General features: G+C 35.3%; 1 protein-coding gene across 2 annotated transcripts in view; it reads right to left on the bottom strand.

The window, feature by feature from the left end:
• SEMA3C (semaphorin 3C) overlaps positions 1–21951 on the bottom strand; it is a 184911-nt gene extending 162960 nt beyond the window's left edge. Inside the window, exons 1-2 of one of the 2 annotated variants that reach the window (XM_081244798.1) lie at positions 21581–21951; positions 19424–19564 (exon numbers count right to left, since the gene is read on the bottom strand). In XM_081244798.1, coding sequence (XP_081100924.1) covers positions 19424–19526 — 103 coding nt within the window. In that variant the 5' untranslated portion in view covers positions 19527–19564; positions 21581–21951. The remainder of the gene's footprint in view (positions 1–19423; positions 19565–21580) is intronic. The other variant, XM_081244799.1, reaches the window with a different exon arrangement.
• Between the last annotated feature and the right edge of the window lie 615 nt (positions 21952–22566).

The raw sequence follows: 22566 nt of genomic DNA, 5'->3' as shown, positions 1-22566 counted from the left end.
CTGTCTTGTAGTCTTATGATGAGATGGCAAACTGCTGATGGGAATGAAAGCCCAGAGAAAGGAGCTTCTGACCTCTGGTATGGAATTCATTTTCGTGTATAAAAGAAGATATTTCTGAAGACCTAGTTATTTTGAACTTCTGATGTTTAAGACAGGCTGCTTCATGTCTTTGTTCTATCCCTCACATATGGCCAACATTGTGTATTTGTGTGTGTGTGTGTGTGTGTATGGGAGAGAGAGAGAGAGAGAGAGAGAGAAATCAAATAAGAGAACAAGAGAGATTTGGAAACTGAGAAACGGAGAAGACTCTAAAAACAGTCCCCGCTCCTACCACCACTATAGACAGTTTAGGATTTTAAATGCTCGGGCATTCGGAGACAGTTTGGCAAACTGGTGCCAAACTGTTTGTCAGTATATCACTCATAATGATTCTACATTGTACAGGACTGCTGGAGATTTAGAGGTGAATAACAAGACAGAACAAACCCTAGCAAAAGAGCTTTGCCCCAGAGGCTTGGAGAACCTTGGTTAAGTGCAATAACCTCTTCCTTGGCATTCCAGTTGAAGTCCCCTCTCAATCCAGTTTATAACCATGATAAAACTATAATCCCTGCTTGCGGAATGATTAATACCCACAATGGGTTTAAAGCCAATTTTCAAAACCAACTTAAGATAATGTTTTTATTTCAAAATAGGCTTCTTCTATAAGTTGTTTGTGTCTCTCTTATGGCACACATTAGGCTGTGCCTGGTGTAGTATTTATGTAGTTGGCTTACCCTGCTGATTAGAACGGGTGGTTACTGAGGACAGGATCCATGCCATACTTCTCTTTGTACCTATAGATGTAGCAACCACATTGTACAAGGTAGGTTCTCTAAAATATTCGTGGAATTCAGTGAAGTTCTTTGGGTCTTTTTAAAAAATGGAACAATGTATTTAATGGAATCTCTCCAAAGCAGGGTGGATGAGTGGGGAGTAAAGGGATAAGAGACAGATGGATACAACATTTTTTATAAAAGCCTGAAAGCTTTTCCTTATATTGACCCATAATTTGCCAACAATCAATTCTAACCAGATTTTCCAGCTTCCACTTTAAGGTGAACGTAATGTGTGCTGTTGGAACTTAATACAGATACTTACATACCTTGAAAAATATCTATGCTTTGTTATTAATGGGCCTCAGCAAATTTATCTTTGGTTATTAAAATTCTATTTTTTAACCCAGAAGTAATTTTAGAAAAGGTTTTAAAATTTTGCCTTAGTATCAAATATTTATTGTAAAATTTGGAAACCAAAGATGGTTATTGCTTTAAAAGTAATTTCATCTAAGTGCTTATGGCATTAAATTTCATTTCCAAAGCATATATAAATGATGCATCTTAACTCTAGGCCAACTTTAACTCAATTCCTGCTACATGTTCCATCAGCACCTAGGCTCTGAGGCTTTCACCATTTTGTGAATGAGTCCAGGCTAGGCTTAATAATCTTTTCTTAATTCAATTAAAAAAGAAGAAAAGCCAAAGAAAGAATGTGAGGAAAACAAATGCAAGGTGATAAACTGCTAGATAAATATATTTTACACTTTAAATTCCTAATGTAATATCTGAAATGTCTATACATAACTATAAGTATAGAAAAGTGTCAAATACATATCAAAAAAGTAGAAATATATGAGATGAAGTAAATCAATGCAGATCATTATAAAATATCTATAAAGACAAACTGTTGAAAATAAGCACATTATAAAAGGGACATAGATATTATACACATAATAAAAAGTTAATCATTTTCTTTCACCTGAAATCAGAATATTTTATTATTCTATAGCAAATAGGTATGTGCTCCTTTGTCCTTCAACAAAATAGAGCCTACTGAATGTTCTTTTCCTCCTGTAATAGAAAATTGCTTACACCGCTGGAATCAATACAATTAAATGAATAACCAAAGTATATGACTAGCATAAAAATCTATGCTAGATATCAGAATAAAAAACATAACTTTGTAGAACATATGCATTATCAGATCTCCCTTGAAAAAATATGCATAATTAGATTTTCACACAAAGGTTTTAAAACTCCAGTCATATCAGCAGGTTTTGAGTTCTAATGGAAAGTGGAATTGATGCAATTATGTTGAACAGTGGCAGGAAGCATGGCTTTTAAGAGAATCAACTTAAACAAAAAAATCCCAGTTGCATGTGCATTAAAGCTGTCAAGACTCTAAGCTAAAGATCTGCCCTCTGTGCCAGCTAAACCCCTACCCGACTCCGGAAAGTACTGTAACTTTCTGAAGTCTTGCCAAGCCCTTTGCTTGAAAATAACATCTTAATTGGTTTCCACTAATAAAATTCAAAATGCTCTTTTGGTGATGATAATACGCTCATTGTTTTATTCCAGCTTAATGTTCTGGTCTCCTGAAATGTTCTGAGTATTACTGTTCAGGGAAAAGAAAAAAAAATCCATGAGTTTGAATTTATGGAGCGACAATCTGGCTGGATAGACCAATAAAAGTTGGAAACTTTTGATGCCAGAAAGACTGCTTCTGAAAGGAATGGTTCTATTTAAACCTAGATTTGTAGATAATAGCAATGAGATTCCAATCTCTTCCCATTGTCTGCATCATTATTACATAATAACATTTAGGCATGAATACAGAACTAGGTTGATGATGTTTAGAGAACGCTTAAGGTTCTTACTGGCAACGGACACAATTAATTATCCAAAGAATCTTTCAAATCAAGAGATAATTTAAGTCATGAGGTTTTGTTTTTGATTGAATTATGACAAATGGCATATATTTAAGAGGATGGAAAAGTTATAAAAAGAGCTTCAAAATATTCACCACATCATATTATCAAAACTTCTGCATGCCTGGTCATCATCTTAAGTTTCTTTATTAAAATATTTTCAATCCAGTCTATTGAATGATTTGCATACATATAGACGTAACTCTAATTCCATAATGAAATTCAATGAAAATGCTTTTTTATACAAGCCAACTTTATAATCACTTTACTACTACTCACTTCTTCATTAAAAAAGAAGTCCCTGTGTTAAGAATTACAGTTTTGTGGAACTTTAATAGTCTCTACCATTTAAAAGAAACTGTGGCCACATACACCACTTCTACCTGACCCAAATAAACAAGGAAAGGAATACTAGGATGTTCTACTCCCCTTACTCTCAGTTTCTAATTTTGTTAGTGCTGTCTTAAAACCTTCAGATCCTTGTATTCATCATAAAATTTCAGCAATGAATGAAGTCCCAGCTTGGTGCACTTCACACAGTTTGTATAAAGTTATGTCGATTTACAAAAGAAAAAAGGGATTTTCTAATTAAATTTTGCAAAGATTTTTAGAAAGGAGAAGCTCATAATGAAAGATTATGTTTCATATGCTATAATTGGGACTCTGCTAAGTCTTTGGTAATTGACGCTAACTATAGTCACACTAGCCACTTGGGTTGGAAGACTTTACGGCTGTAAAAGAAGCAAATGTTGTAAACAAATTTAGGTATTTATTTTACAGTGCCTTTACATATTATTTTTTTCCATTCGCTCCCTTTAAGTTTCTGTTTTCTGTGCTAAGGATGGATTACCTCCTTCTGGCAGCAAGTCATTTTGTTCTCACTATTACTAGCCATAAATAATGGGAGGGAGCTCAAATACACAAGCCACCAGAGTTTCTTGTCCTGGTCCTCAGCTCACTTGCACTAGCTATTACTGTATAACTAAGTGTTACAGTAACATTTAGAGTACTAAAGTGTTTGCCAAGCTAATTATCCAATTATTAAATGATAAATTTGTGTTAATTATAACTTTAAAGTAAGAAAACATATGAGTAACACATTGAAAATGATACCAGGAATACAACTCTTTTCTTCGTGACTTCTCAGTTTTTGTTATATGCACTTACAAGAGAACATATACTTAGAAAACACCAAAACGGTAATGAAATATAATTGATCTTTACCCACAGAGTATGTGTATACATGTATGTGTGTGTAAAGATTGTGCATTTGTCTTTACTCAGATATATATCCCCTCTCCATAATTCATTTATCTTTAGAAAGTGAAAATTTATACCAAGGAAAGAGGAAGTTTTTCATGAAAGAATTTAACAACTGTTTCTTTAGCGCTATTACTCCTAAAGAGACTCAAGGTTTTCTTTTCGCAGGATCAGCAGTCTGATCCTCTTCTTAGATAAATAGCAATTATCTTCTGTAAAATTATATTGCTTTGACTCCTTTGGCCTATCAATTCCATATAGGCTAGAGAATTGACATTAGCTATTACATTATATATAAACTTAAATATAAGCAATCTTATATCCAAAGTCTGGTATCTGCTAATTTTTTATAAGAAAATAGTTTCAATAAAGTAGTGATTTAGGAATTAATTAGGTAGAATATTTTACACTTTTATTATCAAGAATCTTAAATGCTAGAAAATGTTAAGGTTGAGAAAGGCAAGAATATTAGGCACTTTCACTGGCATCACTTCAAACCAGATCTTAAGGTTATTTTAATGACTGTTTCCTTCTAAGATAATACATAGAATACTCTGTTCTAAAGATTGACAAAGGGGAAAATGGAATGCTAATGTACACAGCACAGCAAGGGAAACTCTTGACTACAAAAGCAGTAACTTGGGGAAGGCAAGGGGAGGAAAGTATGTTCATTAACTTACATGAATTAGAAACAAAAATATGAACTTCTGGTATTTATGTATTGCCTCAATCTTTTCAAAGAAAATTTACAGGCATTTCTAATATGTTGTGCAATATATTTGAAGCCTGACATATAATAATCCATAAATTACTGCTAAAAATCAGTAGTTAATGAAAAATGTAAGGTATGTTAAAGCTACAGTGTTGTGCATACTTTGGGAAAGCAAAGAGCATGTGACAAATTTGCTAATATTGAAATTAATGGCCTGGCATTTCTGCAGATTTTCTAATATACATTTGCAGAATGTCTCTTATTCTCTACATAATTAGTTTTCTTTTTCCTATACCATTTCCCTCTTCCAGTCTTGTCTCTGTTACCATCAAGCTGTAGATCCTTAGCCAAGACATTTAGCTCCTTGGGGCCTCCATGCCCACGTATTGCCTAAGCATTCTGTAATAAATGAGATAACATGTGGAAATTCTCCGAAAAGTAAAAAGCACCCTGAAGAAGTAAAATATTCCTACTGAGTGCTCAAAGGCAGTTAATTCTTACTGAACAAGGAGGGAGTGTAGAAATGATTTTTCTGAGCACGCATCTTGGAAATGTAGAATGTACTCGCCATCTTTTACAGCTCAGCACATTGTTTCCTGGCTAGTGCTGCCCTAAAATAGCACATGGCTCAGCACTCAGCTCTGCCTTTTATATGCCGTTCTTGCCAACTCATACTCTGCCTTAGAAAACGTCTAACCTTTCTGTTCCTTGCTTTTAACTGTTTTCATTAACAGCAGAGGTTCTCAGTAACACATAAATGGAAATGCAGAAGGCAAAAGTCCTGGAGTTTGCCCAAAGCCTGCAGCTCTCTTTATGAATACTTTTATTTTTTGACAGTAATGGAACTAAAATAAAAATGACTGGATTTTTAAAAATCTCATTGTATAAGAGATATTTGGAAATTGAAAAAACCGAGTGTGTCTCAGTGCTATAGTGAGTTGATGCTGCAATGGTATCCATAAAAAAGAGCACCTGAAATTTTTTTTCTTTAAAAGAAAGTATAGGCTATATTGAACTTATGGAGACACACCCTGATAAATCTGTATAGTGAGGTAAGGAGAGTGAATAATAAGTTTTTCTATAGTTATCCTTTGTCTGAGCTCAGATTTGCTCTCACAGCCACAAAAGGAGACCTCACCTACAGCAACAAAATAAACTTGTTCCAGAGGGTGATTCCCTCATCCTTACATTGATGAAACTGAAATTGAAGAGGTAATTAGGAATGGTGTAAAGAATGAGTTTTATTTCCTTTATTTTCAGGAAGGCTTGCTGTTCCAAGAGAAGAGCAAAACTATACTGTGACACCCATAACATGATAAAGTGAGTTATAGTGTGACTTCCTCAGAAAATGTTTTTTATTTTAATTGTGATTTTTGTGGACCTTAAAACTAATTCTAGCAGCATCTACAGAAATGGTTCTGGCTCTGGACTCTGACTGTTTGTGTTTTATCGTGTCCCTTTCCATTCCTGTGACCTCAGGTAAGTTACTTTCTCTGTACCTCCATTTTATGAGGGTGAAAATAGTGCCTAATTCACAGTGTTGTTAGAGAATAAAGTGAGACAACGTGAAGTATTTAGAATAGTGCCTGGCACAAAGGCAACATTAATGTTAGTGATTATTATTATAATGAATACAAATAAATTATCAAAATATTTTAGAAACACAGAGACAAAATGGTAGCACACATCTATGAAGGATGAAAAAAGGAATATATTTAGTTCTAGGTATATTTTTCTAAATCAAAACTGCAAAGAAAGTCTATGTAACGTATCCTATTATCCACACTTGTGAAAAACATATCCACATATTTGATCAACATGTAAAATGGATTTAAAATAATCTATCAAGCATCACTTAAGCCACCTTCATTTGACAGTTCAATCATAAATATTCACATGTATCTATGGATAATCATGGAATATGACACATTTTTTCATGGAATTGCTATAGTTGGTTGACTAAATTAACAGAGCATATAAGCTCACTCTTCTGATTTCAGATTACTGAAGCATCCCTCTTTGTTCCCAACTGCAGGAACCTTGTACCCCTAGAAATGGCTTAACATCACAACATCATCTTCTGGTAACAGAATTAAGCTTATTAGATTCTGAGAAAACTCACCTAGAACAAGAATTACTTTCTTATGACAGGAAAATATGTTTCCAACTTTTTTTCTAAAAATCATTTAAAAAGAGATCCACAGCATATCATTGTAATACATTTCTGTCCTAATATTTCCCAAGAGACATTCTTTGCTATACTTAAAACTTATCTCCTCCAATTCAAGGCTATAAAACAGATTTTGTCTTATTTTGACTACTAGAGTCCCATGTCAATATATACCTTAGGGCAAAATAGACATATGAATTTTTTGGCAATTTCTTCTCATTTTCTATTCCCACAGTATTTTACAACTGTTTAACTTTCTCTTTACATCACATATTTAGTGCTAAAGATTCTTTATGCTTTAGGTAACATCCAACTCACACTTGCATTCATCAATCCCTTCCTGAGTTCAGTGACTCTCTCACAGGGGAAGAATGCAAAGAGCTTCTTATTCACACAGTACCCCTTGTTGAGTCAGGTTTATTAAAACATGCAGGTGTTATTTAAGATGTTTAATTGACATTTAACTGAGACCACTGGAAGGGAAATTAAAGGAAATTGTAGTAACACAAGTTTTCCCAAGAACTAAGTATTTCAGAAGATTCAATACAACCAGAGTGAGCATTCTCCAAGATTAATGGAGTAATCAAGGCTTTATTTTTATCTCTTGGGCAACCAGCAGACAAACTGTTTTCAACAAATGTGCCTTGCAATGTTAATGCTACCAGAGTTCATAAAGAGGCAATTTATTGTTTTGAGTTTATTGTCCAATAACAATTTATCAGCTTTTGGATTCAGCCTACTAGTTCACAGGGGTCCTTTCATTTATTGTTTAATTAACTAAGCTTTTTGTCAAATGAGGCAGATATTAAAAGATAAAAGAAGTTTTTTAAAATTCCATCATCTTTCATTTGTATACTATCAATGACCTGGAGACTTTGACAACTTTATTAATTAAAATTCAGCAATGAAAGAAGGCAAAAAATCACAAAGTAAATAACTGAAAGAGCTTATAATCTTATGCAACCCTAGTCTCTACACTGAATACACTTGTTTCCCAATACAACTCACACTGACATTTTTATGTTTATAAACCACTGTCATGCATATGTAAATGTAAATGTAAAACTCAACTTTGGGCTGGAAAATTGGCCAATATTAGCTATGTATCCAAATAGTAAAAATCTTTATGGAGTTTTAATCTTTTAATTGTTTTTTCTTTTGAGTTTTAGGTAATTAGTCACAGGCTTAAATGGGGTGAGGTACAGTTTAGTAGTAGAAAGTCTTTACTGAACATAGCAAGGAATTACTAGCAGTCACAAATAATTGACTTTTCCGCCATGCATTTAACTATCAATGAATTTATTTTTGAGCATTCATAGCTTTATAAAGCAATTTAAAATATTTCCATGGTTATCTTGATAACTCATAGGAGTTTTTTAGAAACTCTAAAAAGAAAACTTGAAGTGGAGCCGGACAGCTGCCTATTCAGTAAAATGATATTCAGGCTTTTTGAAGCTTGTGTTTTATTGAGTGCACCTTAGTCTTATCCTACTTCTTTATTTCAGAATATTATCTTTCTAGATCTAAAAACATAAACAAAAATGATAATCCAGTATTTATCAGGATTACTTAAAAAAATAAGGTCTGATAACTTAGAGGTTTGCACTAACAAAACCAAAACATCCACGTGACTGAATTAGTGCTTCTTTGCCAAAAAATCCACCTCTGGCACAGCAACCCACAATTAGGAGGGATCTCACAAATATAGAGCTTCTCCTTGAGGAGTGAATAATTTGTGCCCCATATCAAGCACCCCAACCCTTGGGACTTGCACAGGAGACATGAGGCCCCATAATGTCTGGTTTTGAAAACAAAGGGGGTTATGTCCAGGAGACCCAAAAGGCTGCTGGGAAGTGAGATTCTGCTATTAAAGGGCTTTTATATACAGACAACTCGCCTTGGGACTCAGCACAAAAGTAGCAGTTTGAAAACCTCCTAGTCTATATGTGAAGGAAATTCATTTGCTAATCTTAAAGCAACTGCTGGAGGGTAGTGGCCTTTTAGGACTCTCTCTGGGGATGGAGGTGTTGGTGGGTGACATTTTTTGTGTTCTCCCCTCTACCTGGCTAGTAACACCAGGCACATACAGTCACAGCACTTTCCTGCTACTCTGCTAAATTTCTGGCATTCATGACCTGCCCTGTGTTCTCCTGCTGCCTTCTAAAGCTGGAAGTTGCATTACTGTATTCTCCTGCTGCATCTCTAAAGTTAACATCTGCAGATGCATCATGACCCTGAGTTCTCCTGCTGCCTCGCTAAAGCCAGCAGGTGTGCACAGTCCACACAGGAGATGCACCCTGATCACCTGCCTCTGGTGGCCGGGGGATCTTTCGTTTCTGGGCCCTACAGGACTGAAACAATCAGAGAGTCAGTTCTTGGAAGGCTACCACACCCAGGGCATTGAACAGACAGCAGAATGAAACACAACCCCAGTCTTTCTGTGAAAAAAGGCCTATTTTCTTGAGCTTCAACCTGAGGGGGAAACTTAAGGTTTGCCAGACACCTAGAAGCTATGGAAGTGCTCTCAGGGAATGTAGGATAAGGAATGCCATCATTGTATTCTCCTCCCTTGGCCTCACTACAGATCACTGGTGCCTCCCAGAAAGGAGTTTACACACTTGTCTGGAGCCCTGAGTTTTGCAACTGTCATCCAGGGGACACCTCCACATCACCTGATCTGGAAGACAGCAGGGCTTACATTTGTGGTCCCACAGAGCCGTATATATTTGCATACGATAAAAGCTGCTACCTGAGGGTATTCTTTCCAATCAGCCTGAAACTAGGTGTTCTCTGAGATCCCTCTCTATGGAACACTGACGGGGCTTGGTACACCCTCAACATCTGTGACATACCAAAAATAAATCAGGCTGCTTAGACAACCACAAAGGTTTGAGAGACAAGCAAAAGTTACTGCAAGGTTGAACAACAAGGTACATCTCCTACATAAGACCACTCCTTTGAGACTGAGAGAGGTAGCTGTTTCATCTAATACATAGAAACAAATACAGAGAGTCAAGCAAAATGAGGAAACAAGAATATGTTCCAAAAAAAGAGCAAAATAAAACCTCAGAAAAAATCTGAATTAAATGAAGACAAGTAATTTATCTGATAAACAGTTCAAAGTACTAGTCATAAAGATTTTCATTGAATTTTGGAGAAGACTGGATGAACACAGTGAGAACTTGAACAAATACACAAAAGATAAGAAAGTACCAAACAGAAGTCTCAGAATTGAAGAATACAAAAACGGAACTGAAAAATACACTAGAGGGGTTCAACAGCAGACTAGAAGAAACAGAGAATCAGTAATCTGGAAGACAGGGCAGTGGAAATTCACACAAACAGGGCAGCAAAAGAAAAAAATAATTTAAAAAAGTTAAGATAGTGTACAGGACCTATAGGACAACATAAAGAGAAACAGCATTTGCCTTATAGGGGTCCCAGAAGGAGAAGAGAGAGAAAAAAGACAGAAGATTTATTTGAAGAAATAATGGCTGAAAATGTCCCTAACCTGGGAAAGGAAACAGAATCCAGATCCAGGAATCCCAGAAAGTTCCAAATAAGAAGAACCCAAAGAGATCCACACCAAGACACATCATAATTACACTGTCACAATTTAAAGATTGAGAAAGAATATTAAAAACAGCAAGAGAAAAAAAACAACTTGTTACATATAAGGGAACCCCCATTAGACTATCAGCAGAATTTTCAGCAGAAACTTGGCAGGACAGAGGGAATAGCATGATATATCCCAGGTGCTGAAAGGAAAAACTTCCAACCAAAAATACTTTACCCCACAAGGTTATCATCCTGAATTGAAGGAGACATAAAGTTTTCCAGGCAAGAAGCAGCTAAAGGAGTTCATAACCAGTAAACTGGCCTTACATGAAAAGTTAAAGGGACTTTTTTAAGCTGAAAAGAAGTGGTACCAATTAGTAACAAGAAAACATATGATAATAAAAATCTCACTGGTAAAGGTAACTATATAGTAAAGGTAGTGACTTAATCACTTATGAAGCTAGTGTGAAGGTTAAAAGACAAAAGTAGTAAAAATAACTATAACTATAATTAATTAAGGGATACATAAACTAAAAAGATGTAAAATGTGAAATCAAAAACATAAAAGATGGTCAGGGGAGTAAAAGTATACAGTTCTAGAATGCATTCAAATTTAACTTGTTTTCAACTTAGAGTAGACTATTATGTATATAAGCTGTTATATGTGAGCCTCATGGTAACCACAAAGCAAAAATCTATAGTAGATACACAAAAGATGAGAAAAAAATCTAAGCATAACACTAAAGAAAGTCATCAAAACACAAGGGAAGAGAGTAAGAGAAGATGAAAGGAGCAGAGAAGAACTACAAAACAGCCAAAAAAAACAATTAGCAAATTTGTACATATCTATTAAACATTGCTTTAAATGTAAAGGGAATAAATTCTACAATCAAAAGACAGAGTGGCTGAATGGATTAAAAAACAAGGCCCATCTACATGCTTCTTACAAGAGACTCACTTCAGACATAAGGACATACGTAGACTAAATGTTAAGGGATGAAAAAAGATGTTTTATGCAAACAAAACCAAAAGAAAGATGGGGTAGCTATACTTATATCAGACATAATAGACTTTAAAACAAATAATGTAAAAAAAAACCCCAAAGATGGTCAATACATAATGATAAAGGGGTTAAACCAATAAGAAGATATAACATTTGTAAATATTTGTGCACCCAAAATAAGAGTACCTCAATATATAAAGCAAATATTAACAGATCTAAAGGGAGAAAATGACAGCAGTATAATAATAGCAGCGGACTTTAGCACCTCACTAAGATCAATGAATAGATCATCCAGACAGAAAATTAACAGAACATCAGTCTTAACACAGTAGACCAGAAAAATTTAACAGATGTATACAGAACATTCCATCCAAAAGCAGCAGAATATACATTCTTCTCAAGTACGTATGGAATATTTTCCTTGGTTAGATCATATGTTAGGCCGTAAAACAAGTCTCAATGAATTTAAGAAGACTGAAGTCAATTCAAGCATCTTTTCTGATTATAATAGTATAAAACTAGAAATCAATTACAAGAAAAAAAAGGAAAAAAACCCCACAGATATGTGGAGATTAAACAACATGCTACTGAACAACCAATGGGTCAATGAAGAAATTAAAAGAGAAATCAAAAAATACCTTGGGACACATGAAAATGGAAATACAAGAAATACAACACACCAAAATCTATGGGATAGAGCAAAAACAGTTGTAAGAGAGAATCATAGTGATACAGGCCTACCTCGAGAAACAAGAAAATATCAAATAAACCATCTAACTTTACATTTAAATGGACTAGAAAAAGAAGAATAAATGAAGCCCAAATTAGTAAAAGGGAGGAAATAATAAAGATCAGTGTGGAAATAAATTAAACAGAGACTAAAAGACAACAGAAAAGATTAATGAAACTAAGATCTGGTTCTTTGAAAAGATAAACAAATTTTTTTTGATGCACCAAAGAGAAAAAGAGAGAGGGTCCAAATAAATAAAATCAGAAACGAAAAAGGAGACTTTACAGAAATACAAGGAATCACAGAAATACAAGGAATCATAAAAGACTAATATGAACAATTAAACATCAACAAATTTGACAACCCAGAAGAAGTGGATAAGTTTCTAGAAGCATACAATCTGCCAAGATTCAATGATGAGGAAATAGAAAATCTGAATAGACCAGTTACTAATAAAGAGATTGAATCAGTAATTGAAAATGTCCCAGCAAACAAAAGTCTAGGACCAGATGGCTTCTCTGGTGAATTCTACCAAACATTCAAAAAAGATTTAATATCTATCCTTCTTAAAACTCTTGCAAAAAATTGAAGAGGAGGGAATGCTTCCAAACTCATTTTATGAGGCCAGCATTACCCTGATACCAAAGCCAGTAAAGGACACCAAACACACACACCAATTACAGGCCAATATTCCAGATAAGCATAGGTGCAAAGATCCTCAACAAAATATTAGCAAACAGAATTCAACAATACACTAAAAAGAGTGTACACCATGATCAAGTGGGATTTACTCTATGAATGTAAAGATGGTTCAACATCTGCAAATTAATCAACATAATATACCACATTAACAAAATGAAGGAGAAAAATCACGATTGTCTCAAATAAATGCAGAAAAAGCATTTGACAAAATTCAACTTTCCTTCACAATAAAAACTCAACAAAGGGGGTATAGAGGGAACATGCTTCAACATGATAAGGACCCTATATGACAAACCCACAGGTAACCTCATATTCAATGGTGAAAAGCTGAAAGTTTTTCCTCTAAGATTAGGAACAAGACAAGGATGCCCACTCTTGCCACTTCTATTCAACATAATATTGGAAGTCCTAGCTGGTGTAATTAGGAGAGAAAAAGAAATACAAGACATCCAAATTGGAAAGAAAGAAGTAATACTGTCACTATTTGTGGACAACATGATTATATATATAGAAATTCATAAGACTTCGTAAAAAAACTGTTAAAACTAATAAACTCAGTAAATTTTCAGGGTACAAAATCAATTTCTATTAATCAAAAACATTTTTGATATTCCAGATAGGAATCATGGATTAGGGCAAAGGATAAAGGGCCAAATGAATGCCGGTGAGTTTGTGCATTATATAAACCTTACCTAGTATCTTTCTCTTATATCACATTGACTAAACTTGAGTTGCATAGCCACTCATACTTGTAAAGAAATTTGGAGGACCAAGACAGCAAGGGAGGATCCCCACTTCTATCATCAATGAAAGCACAGACGGCGGCTTTGGAAGACTCCATACACATTACCTCACTGGATCACTAGATAAACTCAGTGAAGTATGTATTCAGCACCTACATGGGTGCTATGAATTTTTAAGTGTTAGAATATTACTGTTTCCCATTATTTTCTGTTCTTACAAAAACCAGCATCAGGAAGAATGCCTTAAATATTAAACTTTTAGTTGTGCATGGCCCAAGACCAAAGACAGAAGCAGGAGAGACTAATTTACCACAGGAACCATGGAGGAGCTTCTCTTTGTTTTGCTTTGAAAAGCAGATATGAGAGGAACTGAGTAAGACATGATAACTAAATGTAATGTGCTATCCTGGATGGGATCCTGGAACAGAAAAAGGACATTAGGTGAAAACTAAGGAAGTCTAAAACAGTGGACTTTATTTAATACCAATATATAAATATTGGTCTATTAATTGTAACCAATGCACCATATTAATATAAGATGTTAGCAAGAGAGGAAACTGGGTGTAGGGTATATGGAAGCTCCCTGTACTACCTTCTTAATTTTTCTGTAAATCTAAAACTCTTCTAACAGTAAAGTTTATTTAAAAGGAAAAAAAAGAGTAAATACCTAGGAATAAATTTAACCAAAGAGGTGAAAGACCTGTACACTGAAAACTATATACTGAAAGAAACTGAAGAAGAAACATGGAAATGAAAAGACATTCTGTGCCTATGCATTGGAAGAATTAATACAGTTAAAATGTCCATATTACCCAAAGCAATATACAGATTCAATGCAGTCCCTATCAAAATTCCAATGACGTCTTTCATGGAAATTGAACAAACAATTCCAAAATTTGTATGGAACCACAAGAGACCCTGAATAGCCAAGCAATCTTGAGAAAGATGAATAAGGCTGGGATACCATGCGCCCTGATTTCAAACTATATTACAAAGCTGTAGTAATCAAAAGTGTATGGTATTAGCATAAAAACAGACACATAGGTAAATGTAACAGAACACAGAGCCCAGAAATAAACTCAAGTATACACGGTCAATCATTTACAACAAAGAAGCTAAGAATATACAGTGGGGAAAGGACAGCCTCCTCAATAAATGGTGTTGGAAAAACTGGACAGCCCAATGCAAAAAAAAAAAAAAAAAAAAAATCCATTTATAGCATACACAAAAATGTACTCCAAATGGATTAAAGATTTAAAAGTAAGACCAGAAACAAAAAACTCTTAGAAGACAACACAGGAAATAAGTTCCTTGACATCAGTCTTGGTGATGATTTTTTGGGTCTGCCTCCAAAAGCAAAGGCAACAAAAGCAAAAATCAACAAATGGAACTATATCAAAGTAAAAAGCTGCTGCACAGCAAAGGAACCCACCAACAAAATAAAAAGGCAACCTTCTGAATGGGAGAATATATTTGCAAAACATATTATATATACAATAAGGGGTGTTACCCACAATATATAAAGGCCTCATACAACTCAATAGCAAAATTACAAATAATTTGACTAAAAAATGGGCAGAAGATATGAATAAACATTTTCCAAAGAGTCATACAAATGGCCAAGGGGCACATGAAAAGATACTCCACATCACTCATCTTCAGGGAAATGCAAATCAAAATCACAATGAAATGGCTCACCTTAGACCATACCTGTCAGAATGGCTACCAACAAAAAGACAAGAAATAAATGTTGGCGAGAACATGAAGAAAAGGGAACCCTTGTGCACTGTTGGTGGGAATGTAAATTGCTGCAGCAACTATAGAAAACAGTGGGGAGGTTCCTCAAAAAATTGAAAATAGAATTACCATATGATTCAGTAATTCCACTTCTGGGTATTTATCCAAAGAGAATGAAAACCCTAACTCAAAAGATATATGAACACCCAAGTTCATTGCAGCATTATTTAAAGTAGCCAAGATATGGAAACAACCTAAGCTGCGGTCAATGGATGAATGGATAAAGAAGATATGGTATGCATATACAAAGGAATATTATTAATCCACAAAAAATAATGAAATCTTGCTATTTGAAACAACATGGATGGTCCTTGAGGGCATTATGCTAAGTGAAATAAGTCAGACAAAGACAAAAACTGTATGATCTAATTTATATATGGCATCTTAAAAAAAAAGTCCAAGCCTTAGATACAGAGCACAGATTGTTGGTTCCAGAAGCAGGGAGTGGGGGGTGGGCAAAATCGGTGAAGGGGTCAAAAGATATAAACTTCTGGGTATAAAATAAATATGTTATGGGGATATAATATATAGCATGGTGACTAAATTAATAATACTGTATTTGAAAGTTGCTAAGAAAGCAAATCTTAAAGTTCTCATCACACGAAAAATAATTTTTGGAACTTTCTACAATGACATATGGTAACAACCTGTTGCAGTAACCATTCTGCAGTGCATACAAATATCACAACATTACGTTGTACATCTAAAACTAATACAATGTTATATGTCAATTATACCTCAGTAAAAATGTAAACAAAAGAGAAAAGAATCTATCTCATTTTTAAATAGAAACAATATTTAACACATTTAAAGCAGTCATCAAATTTCATATCTATTCAAATATAGACAATATTTCCATTTTTCTGAAGCTCAGCACCTTTTCTTAAAATTACAAGCAACTGATATCTTCTGTCAAATTATGGAGTATTTATTCCTGATTTTGTAAAAGATTACATACTAAAATTTCTTCTTGATAAAGTAGAATCTTTTCAACAATGATTTCCTTTGTATATTAGCAAGCAAAACAAGTTTTGTCTATTTATATACATAGCCTTGCCTTTCCTTATGACCCTTATTGATCTTAAAGGTTTTCTGGAAAAAAAAATACAATAATGTTATGAAATGTGAATTTGTCAAACAATTGGAATTTTTTCAAGAAAAATTCAACTCAAACAAAAATAATTTGCATGAACTTTTTATTCATTTGAAAAGGTATATGGCATAAAATAAGAATTATAAAAATTATGAAACACAATATCTAATAGGAGTCACAGTTCTTTTTTTTTTTTTTTTTTTTTTTGCGGTACGCAGGCCTCTTACTGTTGTGGCCTCTCCCGTTGCGGAGCACAGGCTCCAGACGCGCAGGCTCAGAGGCCATAGCTCACAGGCCCAGCCGCTCCGTGGCATGTGGGATCTTCTCAGACCGGGGTGCGAACCCGTGTCCCCTGCATCGGCAGGCGGACCCTCAACCACTGCACCACCAGGGAAGCTCGAGTCACAGTTCTTTTAACATGCAAGATTTATCTAGCACAAATGTAACTAATTAATAACACCTGAAGTACATTCTCCCATAGTAGTGATGACCATCTGGTTGGCCTTGCACTAGATGAATAGGGAAGGCAAATCTGTAAATCATTGTTTCCCAAATGTTATCACCACCACAAGAAGGGATGGAATTTGGATGGGAGAAGAGATCTCTTATTTCACACACCTTTAAATTGACTGTGATTCTTAATTGGACAGTAAGACAAGACTGAGAGGATTCTTCTAATGTGTCACTCAGAAAATTTTAAATATGAAATAAATGAAAGTATAGATTTGTATATATTTAAATTAACATATATTCATATGTATGTCAACCCTGTTACAAAATTCTATATTTTGATGTTAAGACTAAACCATTTTGGAAGAAATTTAGTAACTTATTCAGTGCAGTACTCAGAGAAGTCATAATAAGATCAAAGAGGCACTTTAAGTGATAAGAAATTTGGAAGAGGATCTCAAGCAGGTTCACTGTCAAATCTCTTAAGAAAATTACTATGAATTTATGATTAAAATATATACATTTTAACAATTGGTTTTGCTCAAGGTACTTTTCCAATGATACTTTGTCTATTATACAGTTATGTTTTGGAGTTTTTTTGGTATTAATTTAGAAATCGTGGCATTTCGTTATGCTTGTTGATATATCTCTTTAAAACAGTATTCAAATTAAGTGAATTCTATCTCTCCAATTATTTCCTAGTAAGACTCTTGGGAAGAATAAAATAGGAATTATAAGACTTTCAGATCATTAGCTTATCTAATCTTGCTGTATTCTGCATATGTTATAAATTAAGGTATTATTCTATAAGAATCTATTTTGAGATTAAGAGCATTTAAAATTTTGGATATGCAGAAGTTTAAAAAGCCCATCATAATTTCTAGTCACTTTGTAAATAGCAGTCACTGTCCTACATGGTATTGAAGTTTGGTTTTAAAAGATTGTATTACTTAATTTCCCCTGTAAAAGGTAAATTGTAATTGTCTTTTCAAACACAGACTTGATGAATTATCTCCTGACACACTTGCTTTTAATATTTACATATTTTCGTTTAAGTTTCAGTTAAAAGAAGTTCGATAAGTTTCGATGTAATAGACAGAGCAAGTTTAGATACCTCATCTATGAGACCACTCCATCTTCCTATATGCTGAGAGAAATACAGAAAACTGGGGAGAAATTGTACTGTTCCTTAATGCCTTTCTTTTTTATTTGATTAGGTAATTCATAGTTCTCAACTTGGGAGAAAAGGTGTTAGCAGACTGCAAGATTTGTTAGTAATTAAAAAAAAAAAAAAGATACTTCAAAGGTCTGATTTTCCTTTCTTCCCAACTTAACTGGATAGCCATGGGTTTTTGAGGGGAATGCCTAACTCAGAAGCTAAGGAAATAAGTAGAAGCTCACACACTCTAAGTTCTAAATACGGCCCCTTCAGTGTTTATGATGACCTTGGGGAAAGCACTTGGTGATTTAAGAAAGAAAGAGAAAAAGATAGCCATTTGAATGATAAGTGTCAGTCATACTGCTGTTTGACATTCAAGATAGAGTTTCAAAGACATCCTGCTATATAAGGCTTGAGAGTATACTATTTCTCAAATGAATGAAAATATGCCCAGTGACACCGAGGTTTACGCAGAGACAGAGCTGAAAGAAGTAATAAAAATATAAATGACCCTGACTGGCAGGATGATCTTCCTGATCCATTTCTTATTCCATCTGTCCAATTAGTATGTGTTACGTGACTGACCAAAATCATCCATCTACAAGTCATTTGAACTATATACATTAAAGCTCATTCGCACATTTGGCAAACCATACCCTCAGAGGACCTTAAGCCTTTCATGTTTGTGAAAATTTGAAATCACACTCGTTTCCCTAAGCTTCTGAAGAGAACATCTGCATACAACAGCAATCAAAATATTGCAATATTTCCAACTATTCTTTTAGGTCCTTTTCAATTAATTAGGAGACTTTGCCAACCTCAGGAGCTCCTCACAGAAATAGAAGAAACACCAGTAGAACAATGTATGGAGAGACCAGTTTTGAGGCTAAGGCCCAAAATGTATTAGAAAAAATTTCAGTAATTAAACCTGCATAGCTCTTTCTGCTGATGAGGATTAGCACTTAAGGGGTGTTCCTCAACAAAGCCAAATGACTACTAAGATCAAAGATCTTAGGCTTTGAGTTCTTCACCATCTCCTCATACATGTGCATGCAAACACAGAAGAAACTTCAGAAAGGGCAGAATATACTTCAAGCATTTTCATAAACAAATGCAATAGAGGCTTTTGTCTATTAACCAATAATTAAAAATAGCTGTCATCCAAAAAGCTGTCCACTAGATACTTTTAAAGCTAATCAATACTCAATAATATTTTACTATCTTTAGTAATTTTTGAATCTGGATAAGAAAAAAAGACTTCAAATAACATTATCCTCAGAGTGTTTATCAACTTTCTTACCATCAAATGTTAAGTAAACTCTTGCTTGGGGCTGAGATGATCCTTTTACACAGGTAGAACAAACAAATACTCCAACCAGGACCCAAATTGCCTGGAATGCCATTTCTTCAGGTTTGCAAGTTAATATCCAAGGGAAAATACCTTGAAAATAAAGATAACAAGTTCGTTATATTTCACTTCACATTTTAGGAGCACACACCCCACACACACACACACGAAACCAGCAATCTAGACAGAGCACTGTATTCACAAAGACACAGCTGAACTTTTACAGTCATGCAAACAGTAGGAGGTGCTGTGACTGTTTCTTAGATGTGAAAATTTGGATTTGATTTTATTTGTGTCTTTGTTAAAAGTGAAATTATTTCATCTTCCAGCAAAATAATGCTAATATTAAACAAGGCAGCCAGGAAAAAGTTACTGATTCCCAAAGGAAAAGCCGATATTTAAACTTGTTCTTCTCTTTAAAAAACACATTATATTGAAAAGACTTGAGAATGGTGCAAATAGGTATTAGTGGATGAAAACTTCTCTTTCTACCGTAAATATAGTAGCAGTAGGAAAATCCCACATGAATATTCACTTCCACACATTCATTAGCTCTTTTGGAGTAACCATCTCTGAAATGATATTTCTACACAGAGATCTACTAGTGCTCAATCCTTGATCACTGGAATTAGTTATCTGCCAGTTTATATAGATGACCATATAGCTGTTAAATGATGTAGATGAGGTAACCATGGATTTGTGCCACATTCAAACCAATGACTTAGTGGTGAGCAATCCAGTGAACCATATATCCCTCAATGCATAGTTAAAATAAATCGACTAGAAAGTGGGCTGTCAAAATGTCAAAAGATAAATCAGAGAGACAGGTATTACTGTTTGAAACTATAGCTATAAAATTGATACATGCTATTAACCAATGTCTGAATAACAAAGATCAGGTAATGTGTAACTTCATATCTATAGGAGCTCTAGTGGCCACAATATGCAAAATAAACTCAGGACCATAAAAGAAACCCCATCATTTTGAATCTACCACAATTACACAGTAAGATGACATGACAGAGTTTAATCTAGAAATTTATTTTTACAGGTTACAACAATACTGATCTTCAATATTATGTGGCTTTTAAAATTAAAATTTTACCACTAATTTTATTCAATAAAGTAATGCCACTAAAATTTGAAAAGTAACAGAAGCAATAGAAAAGCTTTAGTAATACAGAAGCAAAGGAACAGTTAAACCGAACATGCCATTGTAAACAAAAATTATAAGTTGATTTCCTAGGTGGTACATATGTTATAAGAGGCAGAAACAAAATTGTATGCTTCTTTTACCACACAGATGGAGGAAACCCTAGAGATGTTTGTGTTGGTAATTTTCAAAAGAAACACTTTCTTCCTGCTTCCACAACCTCTTCACCTTGTCATCCCTAAATTAACTTAGAAGAAAATTGATTTTATAGGGTGACTTTCCCTTAGTAATTTACTCCCTGGTTTTGTTGACTTTATGTATAAAGTCCCCCCCCGCCCACAAAGCTATAAATATGCCTAAACTTTGTCTCTTTATTAAGCAGGCTGATAATAATCACGCATTTCTACATATTGCTATTAACAATATCTTATCTGATACGCCTCCACGAGAGCTACATATGCCACAAATTGCAAAGAACAATATTGGAGATGAAATGACAGGTCAAGTGGAGTGAGTATACAGAGCAATGTGATTTCAAGCCAACCTAGAGTTGAGAAGGGACTGAAAGCCAAGTGTCTCATACACGCCCCCGCCCCTCATATTTTACGACTTCTTCCCTTTAACTCAAACACTTAAGACATGCTGCTTGTTGTTTTCACTTGTACTGATTGAACACTAATAACACGTAAGAAAAGGACTCTTTTGTAAAATCCTCTCGAGTAATTTTGCCTAAGAAGGCAGGGAAATACTCAGCGTTAAACTCTCCGCAGGTGTCACAACCTAAAGAAACAATTCCAGCCGGGCTCTCAGCAAGGGAAACACTTCCATGACAAACTGCATGCGCTCTTAAGAAAATATCCAGACCTGAGCACACCGATATGTGAAAAGTCTATACACAGACCCAAAAGTTATATTTTTCTAAATTTGTAATGCTGAAAAAAACGAATCCAGCTTACCGATGTGGGACGAGATCAGCACGGAAAAGTCGTCAGTTTGCTACAGCTTTGGATCCGCGTGTTTGTAGTCCTTTTCCCCAAAGACCGTAATTTCTAGGGCGTCCCAGCGGTGAAATTCTTTCTTCCCGGTCCTCTGAGTTTCTTTGTAAAGGAATCCTCAGCGTTGCAGTGGCGCGGCACCGGGAGCCCTGCTCTGCGTCGCTCAATCAAGCACTACGGAGTGAATGGAAAGTGGCCGGCGCATGGGGCGAGCGCTCTGGTGTCCGATTACAGCGACGCGGCGCGCGGCTCTGGCTGCCCCGGCGCGCCGCCCAGCCGGCTCGCTTCACCCGCCCAGCACACTCGGCCGCATCTCCACACGCCGCGAGGCCCCACCCAGAGCGCGCCCGCGAGAGGGTGGCAGGGAGCCGCCAGGGCGGGGCCGACCCCAGGACAAGCCGCCCTAGAGATACAGGAATGCGCCGCAGCAATCTGGGGGACGAACTGAACACCTCTGCTGCTTTCGCGCTCTGCAGTGGAGTGAACAACTTAACAGGGTGTGCTCCAAGGTTTTTGTTTGTTACCGGCTGCTCTTGGAAGGCATTCAAGATAAGGCTTGGCCTTAAATATCAAAGTGCAAAGAAGCTTTTGCAAGAGAAGGATCACTAAATCCTTTTAAGGCAAAGAGATGCGTTTTTAAAAGGGCATGAGTCTCGTCCTTTCCCGTAGAAAATTTTCTAAAACCGGTCGAGATAAACCAACAGCCTCATCGCAGAAGTTTATCCTTTTAATGGGTATTGTTTCCTATTGTGTTTCCTTAATGTCCGAAAGGCAGTAACCCTGTTGACCTCACCACGTTGACTCATAATACAATACTCTACCTCTACCCTCCCAGATATTACCAAAACATTATTACAAGAAATTATTTCACAGTTTTGTAGAGGAAGGCTGTTCTGAACTATGCCAACAGATAGAGGTTTACAAATCTAGGCCTCAGGGGGTATATT

The sequence above is a fragment of the Mesoplodon bidens genome (assembly GCF_964165515.1).
Source record: "Mesoplodon bidens genome assembly, chromosome: 9".
Taxonomy (NCBI): domain Eukaryota; kingdom Metazoa; phylum Chordata; class Mammalia; order Artiodactyla; family Ziphiidae; genus Mesoplodon; species Mesoplodon bidens.
The sequence above is the reverse complement of the archived record's forward strand: the minus strand, read 5'-3'. Positions and strand labels throughout refer to the sequence as shown.